At 38.0% G+C, this 12939-nt stretch overlaps 3 protein-coding genes across 8 annotated transcripts; 2 read left to right on the plus strand and 1 right to left on the minus strand.

Annotated features, from left to right (window-relative positions):
- LOC18585763 lies at positions 61–2836 on the plus strand. Its single transcript, XM_007008755.2, has 6 exons — positions 61–440; positions 537–600; positions 685–792; positions 1036–1134; positions 1911–2036; positions 2417–2836. The coding sequence occupies exons 1-6, from the start codon at positions 411–413 to the stop codon at positions 2560–2562; spliced, it is 573 nt and encodes a 190-aa protein (XP_007008817.2). The 5' UTR covers positions 61–410; the 3' UTR covers positions 2563–2836.
- Positions 3165–4979, plus strand: LOC18585764 (protein LURP-one-related 14). Of its 4 annotated transcripts, none has more exons than XM_018129265.1 (4): positions 3165–3734; positions 3956–4177; positions 4277–4439; positions 4589–4979. In XM_018129265.1, the coding sequence occupies exons 1-4, from the start codon at positions 3489–3491 to the stop codon at positions 4618–4620; spliced, it is 663 nt and encodes a 220-aa protein (XP_017984754.1). In that variant the 5' UTR covers positions 3165–3488; the 3' UTR covers positions 4621–4979. The 4 variants fall into 4 exon arrangements, with proteins under 4 accessions (XP_017984754.1, XP_017984755.1, XP_017984756.1 ...); XM_018129266.1 differs by having other exon boundaries at positions 4319–4439; XM_018129267.1 differs by having other exon boundaries at positions 3956–4111; positions 4319–4439.
- On the minus strand, positions 4747–7852 carry LOC18585765 (putative sodium-coupled neutral amino acid transporter 7). 3 transcript variants are annotated; one of them, XM_007008760.2, is made up of 6 exons: positions 7261–7851; positions 6570–6722; positions 6098–6301; positions 5509–5974; positions 5288–5410; positions 4747–4976 (listed from the first exon to the last, which is right to left on the minus strand). In XM_007008760.2, exons 1-5 carry the CDS (start codon positions 7826–7828, stop codon positions 5293–5295), a joined length of 1509 nt encoding a protein of 502 aa, XP_007008822.2. In that variant the 5' UTR covers positions 7829–7851; the 3' UTR covers positions 4747–4976; positions 5288–5292. The 3 variants fall into 3 exon arrangements, with proteins under 3 accessions (XP_007008822.2, XP_007008821.2, XP_017984753.1); XM_007008759.2 differs by having other exon boundaries at positions 4749–4976; positions 5257–5410; positions 7261–7852; XM_018129264.1 differs by lacking the exon at positions 4747–4976 and adding an exon at positions 5087–5204 and having other exon boundaries at positions 7261–7852.

Here is a 12939-nt window from a genome sequence, read left to right on the forward strand (position 1 = left end):
CTTCCCACGAAAACTCCGTGACCCAATTCTTATTCGTTTCGTTTCATTGAATGCCCAAAGAGCTGGCAAAACATTCAAAAACCATCCAATCAGGAGTAAGCGTAATTGCCCGAAAAGGAAAGAGAAGAAGATTAATAAAACCAGGGTGAAATCCATTCTAAAGCCCCCTTTAGCCCATTAACAAAATGCTCCCCTCCCCTGCTCTTTTTCCCCAATAGGAAAAGGGAAAAGTTCTAAGCAAAAAACACTGCCTAGTTTTTTAGCAGCAGCGTGTCATCTTTCATTGAAAGCAACGCACTTTCACACTGTGAAACGGCGGAACACCTGATCATTGCTCTCGAACACCGAACATCCCAACAAAAGAAAGTACACGACTTTCTGTTTGAGGCTTCAGCAGTTGAGTTCGAAAGATGCGCGCCTTAGCAGCTCAGCTCAACACTGTAAACTGCTCGATTTCGTGATCCCTTTTTTGTTCAGTTTCCAAATCCAATTTTCATTTTCACCCTTTTTTTTTTTTTATTTCTTATGCTCTGTAGTTCTTGTTCAAAAGAAAGCCTTGGAATGTGCAGTCTCGAAATTTCTCATCATATAACGGAAAAGGTTACTCTTTTCTCTTCATATCTTTTGAAAAGGTTTTGCTTTCAATGCTTGGTCAATTAAACACTTTAATTCTTCTGGCTACAGATGAGGCCTATCTTGAACAGGAAGCTGAGAGGAAGATAGGATGGTTGCTGAAACTGATTTTTGCTGGCACTGCAAGTTTTGTTGCTTATCAATTCTTTCCCTACATGGGTAACTTCTTTTATTTTTGAAAAAAATCTTAAGTTTTTCAAAGTTGCTGCTTTACTGGGTATGAAGCCTACATCGTATCTCAATTCTGGTTTATGAATGAATCATTCTTTCTGTATTAAGCTTTTGTGGGTTTTTTTGGATATGTAAAATTCGGTTTATGAAGCAATATATGTTATGAAATAAACTGCCTACTGTGATTATTTGTTTGACAAATAGAAAATGCTTATACTTTTGCTTCTACAGGAGATAATTTGATGCACCAATCTGTGTCACTTTTGCATGTTAAGGATCCCTTGTTTAAGAGAATGGGAGCATCTAGATTAGCCCGTTTTGCAATTGATGGTATATTTTTTCCCCTCATTAATTTTGTGACAAGTTTGGCAAATGTATATTGTACTTTTTTTATGTGAGTTATGCCCTTAAAGTTTCATGCATTAAGCCTAAACAACAAAGCAGTTATCAAATGAAAGTTATTCTTTCTCTTATTTGGTATGCTAGCTGATCCCATTTCTTTTCTCAAATGAAACATGTTTGTTAAATTGTGTCTGATGAAACCAATCTAGGATGAGATTTGGAGGGAATACTAGTGGTTTGGAGAGCATGAAGATTCCATGCATAATCAGATGATTGTTTTGCTGAGTTATTGACTTATCATGGCTTTCTGTTAGATGTTACTCTGATATTTTCCTCCTCAAGTCTTATCTTGTTCTATCACATTTAGTTTCTGTTGTTTTGATGGGATTGTAGTTTTTACTGTGTTTTCGCTGTCCTGGTGGTAGTGCACCTATCTGGCTTTAGCTGATATGCTTGCAACTGCCTGTCAAAGTTTGAAACCTTACCACTTTTCTTGCAGATAAAACTTTTAGTAGTCATTAATTTAGAGATTTACATAAGTAATTGTGATGAGAGTTTGCAGTTCCCTGTTTTACTCCTACGTTAAAGTGGAACCTACCTTCAAAATTGCAGTAGTTGGAAGTAATCCTATAATTTTTCTTATTAACTCTAAATTAGAGTAGTTAATGTTAATGGTGCATGACCCTGCAGCAAGGCTGCTAAGTAAAGATGGTTTGCTGACATCATTAATGCTATTAACTCTTTGCTTCCGTATTTTATAATAGATGAAAGAAGGATGAAAATAGTGGAGATTGGTGGGGCTCAAGAGCTCTTAAATATGCTGGGATCTGCTAAAGATGAACGCACACTGAAAGAGGCTCTGAAAGCTCTTAGTGCACTGTCAAAGTCAGGTAAAAGTATATCTGCATTGTTATACTTATGAATACTATACTGGTTCTATTCTAATCGTATTTTCGTTTGAAGCATGTTTGCAAGCATCAAATCTATTTATTAACAGAGCTCAAGTAGAACTGCCTATTTGTTGTGGCTTGTCCTATTAATGACATTAGAAATGCAAGATGCTTGAGGTGATGTCAAGAAGTTTGATGAGGTCATTGGCCGTTTACTATATCCTAAAAGTACAATGTGAATAACACAAAAAGGAGAAAGACAGAAAAAAGCTTGTAATTGAAAAAAATGTATATGATTTGTGTATGCAAAACTTGTTCTCTGACTGATGGTCAATCATTAATAATTTGTCTATGTTGAATTTTACTTTCTGTTGTTGCAGATCAAGCAGTCGGAGCTTTACACCATGCAGGGGCAATCTCAGTTATAAAGTCTACCCGAGACACCTTTGAAGATATCGAAATTGGGATATATAAATCAAACTTACTGAAGAGATTTCAAGATCTGAGATACGATATTTCGTCTTGAGAGAAGTTTTAGCTCTATGAATTTGGGGTTGAAGAACAGTTAGATTGAATTCATAGGAGCAAATGAAAATTTGAGTGTATCCTTTTGCTGATTGTAGAGTTGAAGAATTCACAGTTTGTGCCTTTGGCTTTGCTCCCCATGTGCCAGTTTTTACATTTACTTCACTGTAGACTGTGTAGTGTGGTCTTTTTCTCTTAATCCCAGAATTCAGAGGTTTAACCTAAGGAAATAAAGAAATTTATTCCTGCCTTACAAACTTGGTTCATTACCTTAATTACTTGCCATGTGGTTGATCACCTGTTCTGGTCCTGCATTTGCCTGTGAGTGCCATTATTCATGTAAATATTGAAGTTGATCACCTGGAGCAAGTGAATAGTTTGTTTTTTCTTCTTCTTCCTGCATGATTGAAGCTGTAACCTTCTTACTTAGAATACAGTTAATTTATCTCCCTTTGTCCAATCAATCAATCACTCATTAGAAATCTCGACTCTGACCAGTTGATATCTTTATTACCAATACTATGTAACTTGAACAACTAGATTATTCTGGTAAGACTAACAATGATATTAAATATGAGATGAGAATTTATTAGGACAGATTCAATTATAAAGAGCTGGTAGTATAGTACGTATAAGGTTTGAGTATCTCTGCTAATATAATTAAACTAACTAGAATTATTGTTTTCTTCTGTCCGTCCTTGGCACTGAGGTTGATTCAAAAAATAGTTTTATGAATTGTCTGACCTTGCCGAGGAGCTCTCTTTCCAGGAAATGTTGCAAGAGCCCTAGTTTTTAATTTAGGATACATATATTAGCCTGTAAAAGGGAATTATCAAAGACTTCAAGCTTGCTGAAATAAAAGTGATCATTGTCATCTGATATTGTACAAAAATCAAGCGTTCAATTCCTGTTTTCCAGGAGGCATTAATGACAGCTTCGCAAATGGCATGTGGGGTTCCTATGATCAGTTTTGCAGGGGATGGATTCCGTGTGCCTAACTCTGTGGAGTTCATTCTCGAGAAGAAGCAACATGGTTTCTCTGATGTACACTATGAAGTGTCAGATGTCAATAAAATAATTTTCCTCCAAGCAGACAGCTCCTACATGACCCTTTACAGGAAAATTGTCATGCGTAACTCCGCTGGCTTTCCCATCCTCACAATTCGTGAAAAGGTATAAGTCCTCTCTTCCTCTACCTGATATTAAAGAATGACTCTACTCTATAACTCTCTTTAGTCTCTTGTGCTGCTGTGTATATGTGTGTCTTTTCACTTCTGCATTAATGAATGATTGATCAGACTGTTAAAGAACACATGAAACCTGTGAACATCAATATTTAGGTGAAACTACTTTGATTTCTGATTTCTCTCTTATCCATGCTGAAACTTGACAAGGCGATCACTGGTCAAAAATGGTTAGTTCTTGGAGGTGAAAGTTCAGAGAAAAGTCAACCTCTTTGCACCGTGCAGCGATCACGCTTTGCCCCAATGAAAACAAGGCTTGATGTGTTCTTAGCAGGCAAAATCGATGAAGATATCAGTGAGTTCCAGGTTGTTGGTTCTAATCACCCATCCCAGTCTTATAGAGTCTATAAAGGAGATACCATTATTGCAGAGGTAACAGGCCTTATTTTCCTTCTGCTCCTGTTCTATGAATTAAACAGAAACTTAAGGAAGATTTAAAATCCGAATACCAAATTCAGTTACTGGTAATAGTATGTTTATACAGGTTATTTTCTTGCACTTCTATCTGTGCAGGTGAATCACAACTCAACAAGGAGAAGCTTCTGTCAGGGTAGAAAAGAGAACTTCGGGGTCAAAGTTCGTTCAGGAGTGGATTATGCATTCATTCTAGCATTGATCATTACCGTTTTGGAGTGTGAGTGACTTGATGTTATCATTTCTTTAAGCAGTTTCTGCTATCCTTGAAGCAGTATCAGATTTGTTACCATTACCTAAAATTAAGTACTTTTGATTGGATCAGTCTTGGGTTTGAATTCTGCTGAGTTCGGATCATTTTGAACTCAGGTTTCTCCAAATTCAGGTCTTTGAGTTCTTGATCAATTCGGGGCTGGTTGGTTTTGAATTCGGATTCTTTTGGCAGGTTTTTGTGCTCGGGTTCATTTTGCCACCTCTAAGCAAGAGCGTAAATCCATAAAACATAATGTTCAGCATGAGCTTAAATAGATAAAAACATAATGCTCACTTTGTTCTTTGACTCAATTGTAAAGTGTATATATCTCATGCTCAAAGAGTTTTGAGCTAACCCCAAAAATCATATCTTATCACAAAAAATAAAGCATAGATAAATCCATATAACATAGAGCAGTCCTCCACTATACATGAACTACAGACATGTGAAGCAACAGCAGCAAGAGGTTTGCTTGCAGGGACCCAATAGTTGATCAAAAGCTATCTGCAAAAGAGATGCATTAGATGATTAGGAAGTTCATCAACAGCTGCATTAGATGATAGGGGAAAAAAATGCTATCAGACTTAAATATGCCTCAGGGAATGGAACAATGCCTGAGAAAAAGAAAGAACTGGATTTGTTTATCAACATGTGAGATGTTTATTGCTGACAAAATGAGGGAGAAAAAACAATTGCTGGTTTGAGGGGGACTTGATTTGAAGCTGCTATATTCTAATCAATGAAACAAAAGCGAAAAGAAAGGGTTATACTAGAATACAAGCACCTCTACAAAGGATCAGGAAGTAAGTCATTGCCTGTTTCAGGTGAAAAAGCTGTATATGTTGGTGGAAATGGCTATAATACTTGTTGCAGCAGCCAAAATGATCATTACTGCAGACATAATCCTATCTCTTGATGTCGATATGCCATGAACATCCCTGTAATTGAAAAGGAAAAAGAGACAGACTTTTTAGCTGGAATGTCTTTAAGCTATATAGACAAGATGCTTCCAAGTTATTTCCAATAGAGAGGATACCTAAGAGCAATAGCACCGGGGAAGATGAAGGCAAGGCTGACTGCAGAGGTTGATCCCATGAACTGAAAGAAGTACCATATGTTAGGGATGGTTATTGCTGCCAAGTAACAGATGGCTAGCAGGATAAGAGTGAGGGACATGTATCTTGTGTTATCTTTTGCCAGAATAGGCCTATTTGGGAAAAGGAATTCATCAATGTTTGCCCTTAATGAGAAGTTTAAGAGAGGAAACACCAATATGAGGTGAAGGGCATAGCTTAAGCGAACTATGTCATTGAGCGCAGAACCAAGTGCTGGACCAGAATTTTGGTCAAAATTAACAAGTATATCAGGCATTATGGAATCGCCAAAAAGAAGGTATCCAAAGATCCCAACTGTGAAGTAGATCGCACCACATAGTATAAGTGAGATTCGGACTGCAGACATCATATCAGAAGGTTTGTCCATCTCAAAACCTATTGGATGAACTGCATTCATTCATGAAACACAATTATGAGAATGTTTGGGACAAGAGCTACTTACTTTAGCTAATATGTCATGAATGAACATCATGGAACCATGCACTTATAGGAATGCCACAGCGCCCTTACCATTGAAATGAAATGTGAAAGCTGTTACAATGACTGGGACAGCAGTAAAGAGATCAAAAAAGGAGGTTTTGTTGTCCAAGTGGGGCAGCAGTCTTGGGCTTTCTGTTTTCCCTTGGAAGAGTGCTGAAATTGCCATCACCGAACTGATGGCAACAAACAGCACAGCTAGAAAAACCGCTATTGCTGAGCTGAACCTTAATGATTCTGCACATTCAGGCCAATTTGACAGAGAAGATTCTTCAGATCATGCTTGATATCATAACATAAACAGTTACTTGGTTCTCTATATATTATTAAAAATCATATTCCTATGGATTATCAAAGTTAAAGGAAACCTTGTACTTGATCATTACCGGAACTGATTAGCAAGAAAAACAATAACACAAATAAGTTTCAGGTTTTATCTTTTTATGCTTTATTTTGCTGTTGAGAAAAATATAGAAACAAGGAATGTCTTTGGAGAAAAACTGACCTACACGCCTAAACAAAACCAACGGAAGCATGATGACAACAACAATGAAGAGGAGTGCAAAAGCTCGGGTATTCCACCAGTGAATGCCAAACCATTCTTGTAAAACGCCCAAGTGCACTGATCCTTCAGGTTGATTTCCTGAAAGAACATCCCCTGAAAAGACAGTTCTAAAAGATCAGAACATCTATAATGACAGCCAAGATATCACAGAAAGGATGAAGTCTCCATCTTAAGCTTTGACCGATCACAATCTAAATTCAGGAAATTCCAGATTTGTAGTTGAATGCCCTTTTCAGTCAAGGTAAAATCTAGCTATCATATTTAAGTTTCAACAACCCATATCAGGAATTTGGTCTGCCAGTTAAGGTAAAGAAGGAATTGAAAAATATTTTGGCGACTTGAACCATCAAATAGTTTTAGACACTTATCCATAATCTGCAGAGCTAACTTGGACCATTCAAATAGCTTATGACACTTAATCCAGAATCTCTAGAGCTTACTAGCTGCAAAATCTGATGGCGGTGCGATGATGCAAAAGAATTCTACAGGTGAAAACAATCCATTCTCAGAATTCACAGCTATTCCTCAATAAAATTAGCTTAAGCTCACACATGCTTCGACACCATGAACCATCCATTTTCTGCCTACAAAAACATAATTTATTGATGAAGTTCTCTCAAACTGAACTTACCTATAATAATCAAATAAATGATCAAGCAACCAAGATTATTCATCAGAACACATATTTGCACCAGGACTGATCCCACCCGCCCAAACGACTCCTTCATGACACCAGCATAAGTGGTTGATTTCCCAGCATGTGTGTATCTCATCAGGAATTCAACCGAGACATCTGCAAGCCAAGCTATAACCACTATCATAAAAAAAGCTGGGACTACACCTAGTACCTTGAGAGTTGCCGGAATTGACATAATTCCAGCACCAATAATGCTAGTGGACACATTGAACACAGCACCGGATACCGATGTATGCTTTGCTGTTGATCTGTTCTCCTGAAGCAGTGGTGAATTTACTCCGGTGGTGGCTGAAGACATATCCGATGATGGGTTTTCCCGGCTAGAGGAATTATTAGAGTTTGTTGTCTTGCTATGCATAACTACACATTTAATGGGAGAAGAGCTTAGATGGTAGGGTAGTGTGATGACCAAACTGTCATGAGAAGAAAGGACATGACATCTGATAAAGGATAACGCAATGAAGGGTAAGATGGAATTAGATTTACGATCAGTGAGAATCATAGATGACTAGAGGACAGGTTGGCTGTGGGTTTTGTTGCCTTGTCCTATTCCATGAATACGTAGCGAACCGAATTTCAAGCTAGCTCGAGATAGAAATTTCTTCTGACTAAAGTGGGAAAGAGGTCTTTCTGTCTCGCATGGGACAAAAACTAGTAAAGTACATAGAGGTTATACAATGAGTTTTGCCCCTGCACGAGTAAAACGAGAGAATTTTTTATATTTTCTTCAGCAATGATCCCATCTAATAATTTATTCCATTCTGATAGTCATCATTTTCATGGTAGTGGTTAACGTCACTTTCTGCTTTTTGTTTTCAATGAAAAGAATTCGAAGCCACCTGGGTCCTACAGCTGCAGTTATGTATGAACTAAAATTGGTTCAGCAAAGTGTTATGATATGAATATGGAATTAGATGAGTATCAATGATCTAAGACAAATTATACATGTATTAATTTTGTATACCCTTTTTGGCTAGGTGAACCTGCATTTTTTTTCAACTTGGAAGGAGATAATATTGTTTATTCAATGAAATCAATAATTCAGAGCAACAAGAGTTTGCCTAATAAGTATAAAGATACACAAGGATGGCAGCAAACCGAAAAACAAAGACTTTGGCTGGAAAAAGATGTGTAGGCATCATGATCTGATCAAAGAGGTTGATGATTTTGTTTACAGGTTCCAAATCAAAGCAGGAAAAGATTACGGTATTTGCTGGCCAAGTACTATATATATGCAGAAAGATAATCAACTTCTCTGACCTTTACATGCCTTTGAATTTGGAACAGTACATAAGCTGATGATTAAACCAACATCTAGGTGAATTGTCTGATCGGCCACTGACATAGCCATAACCTTATCTTTTCTTGTCCATAATGTATTCATGGCTATCCTTACATATTTTGTTTAATTTGTCATCATCAATCTTCCCATAAGTAATATGTTGTATGTTACTTCAAAGACTAGATCATTCTGATATACTGTTAATTACTTTGACAACTATCATGCAAACACCCTTAAGCACATGCTTAGTTATTAATTAATCAGATACTGAACGTAAGACTTGACCATTAGTGCAAATATAAACATAGTTAATTGTATTCCATCCTGACCATGGCACTGATCTAGATTCAAACAATGTTTATACTTGACAAGGTAAAAGTAACTTGTCTGACCATGCAACCGTGTTTCTTTGATGCTTGTTGATTCCAGGAGCTTGTCCTTCCAGGAAATGTTGCAAGACTCCTAACTGTACTTATATTTAAGGTACACACCAAACTGCAAACAATAAAGACATCAAGATTTCTGACATAAAACAAACTACCATACTTAATCAGAATTCAAATTATATTGTAAACTTTTATGTTGTGCCTTACCCAGTGGAGTTAGTGTAACGACCCAAATCCAACCACTGACCCAACAGCTTCTTGAGCCTAAACCACATAGCCTGCAAAAGTATAAACTCAAATTGCTAGTAGTGGTGGATTTGAATTGTTATATAGGTCTTAACAATCACATGAGATTCGATCAATCAAGAAAATAGTGGCTTTGGTGGTCTTTTTGGAAAAATGAAGAGGCTTAAACTCTCAGTGAAAGCTTGGCAACAACAACATCATGCTGAAGATGGGAAAATGATCACCATCCTTGAGAACGACATTAATACCCTGGAAAAAGAAGCAGAAAATAGGGAACTCTCTGTACCTAAAAAAGCCAACCACACCAACCTTAAATCAAAACTTTGGCACCTGTACAAACGAGAGGAGCAATCATGGTTACAAAAATCACGATTGCAATGGACTAAATTAGGTGATCGTAACACCAAGTTTTTCCACATTTCAGCCTCAAACAGAAGGAGAAAGAACTCAATCCATCAGATACAGAGAAACGGGACCTTTATCTATGACCCCATCGGCATAAAAAATGAGGTACTCTGTCACTTCAAAACTTTTTTTCTTAGGCAAGATACCTTGAAAATTAAAGAGTTTAATTGCCAATTTAGACAACTCAGTGCTGACCAAAATAGCAACCTTGAAGCACCTTTCACTGAGGAAGAAGTCTGTTTAGCCATTCAACAGTGTGATGGGAACAAAGCTCCTGGCCCAGACGACTTCAACATGGAGATCTTTAAGAAACAGTGGCCACTTTTCAAAGAAGAAATTCTTGCTTTTATGGAAAATTTCTACAGCACCGGGAAATTCAACAAAAATATAAATTCTTCTTTTATTACCTTGGTCCCAAAAATAAGCAGTCCTACTTTGATCTCTCACTTCAGGCCCATAAGCCTTGTAGGTTGCATCTATAAAATTTTAGCAAAAGTTCTTGCTAACAGGCTCAAAGTGGTGATCGGATCTGTCATTGGTAAAAACCAATTTGCTTTTTCCAAAGGGAAGCAGATTCTTAACTATTACTTAATAGCTAGTGAGCTTATTGACTATATGAAAAAAACTAAAAAAAGCAGTCTCATGTTCAAAGCTGATTTTGAAAAGGCTTTTGATAGTGTTGAATGGGACTACTTGGATTTAATCATGCAGCTCATGAATTTTGGTCCAAGATGGCGAGGTTGGATCAGGCAATGTGTTACTACTGCCAGCATTTCAATCCTTGTGAATGGCACCCCTATTGCTCAATCTTCTACTCAAAGAGGACTTAGGCAAGGATGTCTTCTTTCCCCCTTTCTCTTCAATATTGTTGTTGAATCTCTTAGCATCCTTCTTAACAAGGCTAATAATCTGAGAGTCTTTGAAGGAGTCAAAATTGGGAGCTCTAACATTGCTATTTCTCATCTGCAATTTGCAGATGACACCTTACTTTTTTGTAGACCTCACTCTGATCAGATTACAAATATTGCAAGGATTCTACGAATTTTTCAATTAGTTTCAGGACTCAAAATCAATTTCTCTAAGAGCTGTCTAATGGGCATTGGTATCGATGATTCTCTGTTGAGTTCTTGGGCTTCAATGATCAACTGCAAGGTGGGAGCCCTCCCCACGAATTATCTCGGGTTACCGTTAGGAGCTAATCTTCGCTCAATGGGAACTTGGCAGCCCATCATTGACAAATTTAATTCAAGATTAACTGGCTGGAAAGGACAATTTCTCTCTATGGGAGGCAGGCTTACACTTATCAACTCAGTTCTCTCAAGCCTCCCCCTCTTTTACCTCTCCATTTTTCATCTTCCAACCATGGTCAAACAAAAACTTGAAGCTATTCAAAGAAACTTTCTCTGGTTTGGTTCTTTCGAGAAAAAGAAAATTCATTATGTCAACTAATCCACTGTTAGTAACCCAAAAACTCAAGGAGGATTGGGAATCATTGATTTAGAGCTAAAAAATAGAGCTCTTCTCAACAAATGGCTTTGGAGGTATGCAAATGAGCCTGATAAGATATGGAGGCAAGTTGTATCTGCCAAAAACAAGTTGAAACCGGACTGTTTGATTCCTATTGACAAACCTCACAAGCCTTCCTCCCTTTGGAATCACATCATGAAGCCAATGGACCCAGCAAACAAATATCATGAACTTGTAACCAAAGGGTTTGCTCACTCTCTCAGTAAAGGCACCACCATCCGTTTTTGGGAAGACTTGTGGGCTGACGACTCCACTTTGGCCACCAAAATTCCACGCATTTATGCACTGGCAATAAGCAAGAAAGCCACGATTGCTGAATTAGGAAGCTGGGTTGAAGGAAATTGGACGTGGGATGTTAAGTTAAGAAGGCAGCCTCTTAGCTGGGAGCAAAATCAGTGGAGAGATTTCACTACCTTCATTAAGAATTTTCAACCTCACCCCACTGACAAAGATATAGTGGTGTGGAAGAAAACTACTAGTGGTCTGTACACTCCTTCCTCTTTTATTAAAGTAAGCCATGGTACCCCCCCTAGCTCTACAAGTTTTTGGAAAAATGTTTGGATTGGCTACGCTCCCCCGAAAGTTGAAACTTTCTGTTGGCAAACCCTCCATGGGAAAATAGCTGCCAAATCTGTTTTGATGCATCGGGGAGTTCTTGCGGTTGATGACGCTAATTGCTCTTTCTGCACCTCTCAACTCGAGACTCCCTTTTATGTCCTCTTTGATTGCACCATTGCTTGGAAAACATGGTCTTCTTGTTGTTGCTTATGGGGTATCACTTGGGTTCAACCTGGTGATGTTTTGTCTTTTTTTAAGGCATGGTTTGAACTTCCCATGCCTACGGGCAAGAGAGATACATGGAGAATGCTCTTCTTTGCAACACTTTGGACACTTTGGCTTTGTAGAAATGAGGTTATTTTCAGAGGGAAAAGCTTCAGTCCAAACAAAATGAGAGACATCGCCCTTTTACGCCACATGCTTTGGTGTCGAGGGAAATGGGAACTTGGCCATGTTCCTGCTAACCTATGTCTCATGGAGCTTCTTTGCTCCAACATCAACACTAAAAGGAAGAACCAAAGAATGGCTACCAATTGGTCAACTCCACCACCTGGAACTCTTAAACTCAACACAGATGGCGCAGCAAAAGGCAAACCTGGACCTACTGGTATTGGAGGAGTGATTAGGGACCACCATGGCTTCATTCGGGGAACATTCTCTGAAAATATTGGAATTGAGGACTCAAATTTTGCTGAATTTTATGCCATACAAGAAGGAATCAGCTTCTTCTTTTCATCTCCCTGGGTTGCCACTCATTCTCTAGTTGTGGAAAGCGACTCTGCCAATGCTATCAATTGGGCGCAACACCACTGCAAAGTCCCTTGGCGGATGAAAAATATTTCGAATGCCATTGAAACTTTCTTGCGTAAAAGCACAAGAATCACTTTCAAGCATGTAATGAGGGAAGCCAACAAGGTTGCAGACGGATTGGCCAAAGCAGGGGTATTAAGAGACTCAAACTTCAAAGCCTACTTTCAAAACCAATAAGGGGAGAGTACATGAACTATTCCTTCATTGCAAAGGCTTTATTATTTTGGTTAACCTTCAACTACCCCTATGTTTTTTTTTTGAATATGATTTCTCACTTCATCCTCTGTTTGTCATGCTTTGTACCTCAATGCTGGAAGTACCAGATCTCTTTTTTTTAATCTGCTACTCTTTTGCATGGCATTTTTGAAGTGTCTTTTGTAATCTCCTCTTGCGAGATCT

Source organism: Theobroma cacao, chromosome 10, assembly GCF_000208745.1.
Source record: "Theobroma cacao cultivar B97-61/B2 chromosome 10, Criollo_cocoa_genome_V2, whole genome shotgun sequence".
Taxonomy (NCBI): domain Eukaryota; kingdom Viridiplantae; phylum Streptophyta; class Magnoliopsida; order Malvales; family Malvaceae; genus Theobroma; species Theobroma cacao.

What these genes read in the sequence shown, in the direction of transcription:
- LOC18585763 (XM_007008755.2), top strand. Translation starts at nt 411, where the DNA reads ATGCGCGCCTTAGCAGCTCAGCTCAACACT. An exon ending in AGCCCGTTTTGCAATTGATG is followed by an intron (nt 1,135 to 1,910) that starts GTATATTTTTTC and finishes ATTTTATAATAG; the next exon opens with ATGAAAGAAGGATGAAAATA. An exon ending in TAGTGCACTGTCAAAGTCAG is followed by an intron (nt 2,037 to 2,416) that starts GTAAAAGTATAT and finishes CTGTTGTTGCAG; the next exon opens with ATCAAGCAGTCGGAGCTTTA.
- LOC18585764 (XM_018129265.1), top strand. Translation starts at nt 3,489, where the DNA reads ATGACAGCTTCGCAAATGGCATGTGGGGTTCCTATGATCAGTTTTGCA. An exon ending in TCCTCACAATTCGTGAAAAG is followed by an intron (nt 3,735 to 3,955) that starts GTATAAGTCCTC and finishes AAACTTGACAAG; the next exon opens with GCGATCACTGGTCAAAAATG. An exon ending in GATCATTACCGTTTTGGAGT is followed by an intron (nt 4,440 to 4,588) that starts GTGAGTGACTTG and finishes TTTTGAACTCAG; the next exon opens with GTTTCTCCAAATTCAGGTCT.
- LOC18585765 (XM_007008760.2), bottom strand. Translation starts at nt 7,828, where the DNA reads ATGATTCTCACTGATCGTAAATCTAATTCCATCTTACCCTTCATTGCG. An exon ending in CATTTATTTGATTATTATAG is followed by an intron (nt 6,723 to 7,260) that starts GTAAGTTCAGTT and finishes CTGTCTTTTCAG; the next exon opens with GGGATGTTCTTTCAGGAAAT. An exon ending in GGTTTTGTTTAGGCGTGTAG is followed by an intron (nt 6,302 to 6,569) that starts GTCAGTTTTTCT and finishes CTGAATGTGCAG; the next exon opens with AATCATTAAGGTTCAGCTCA.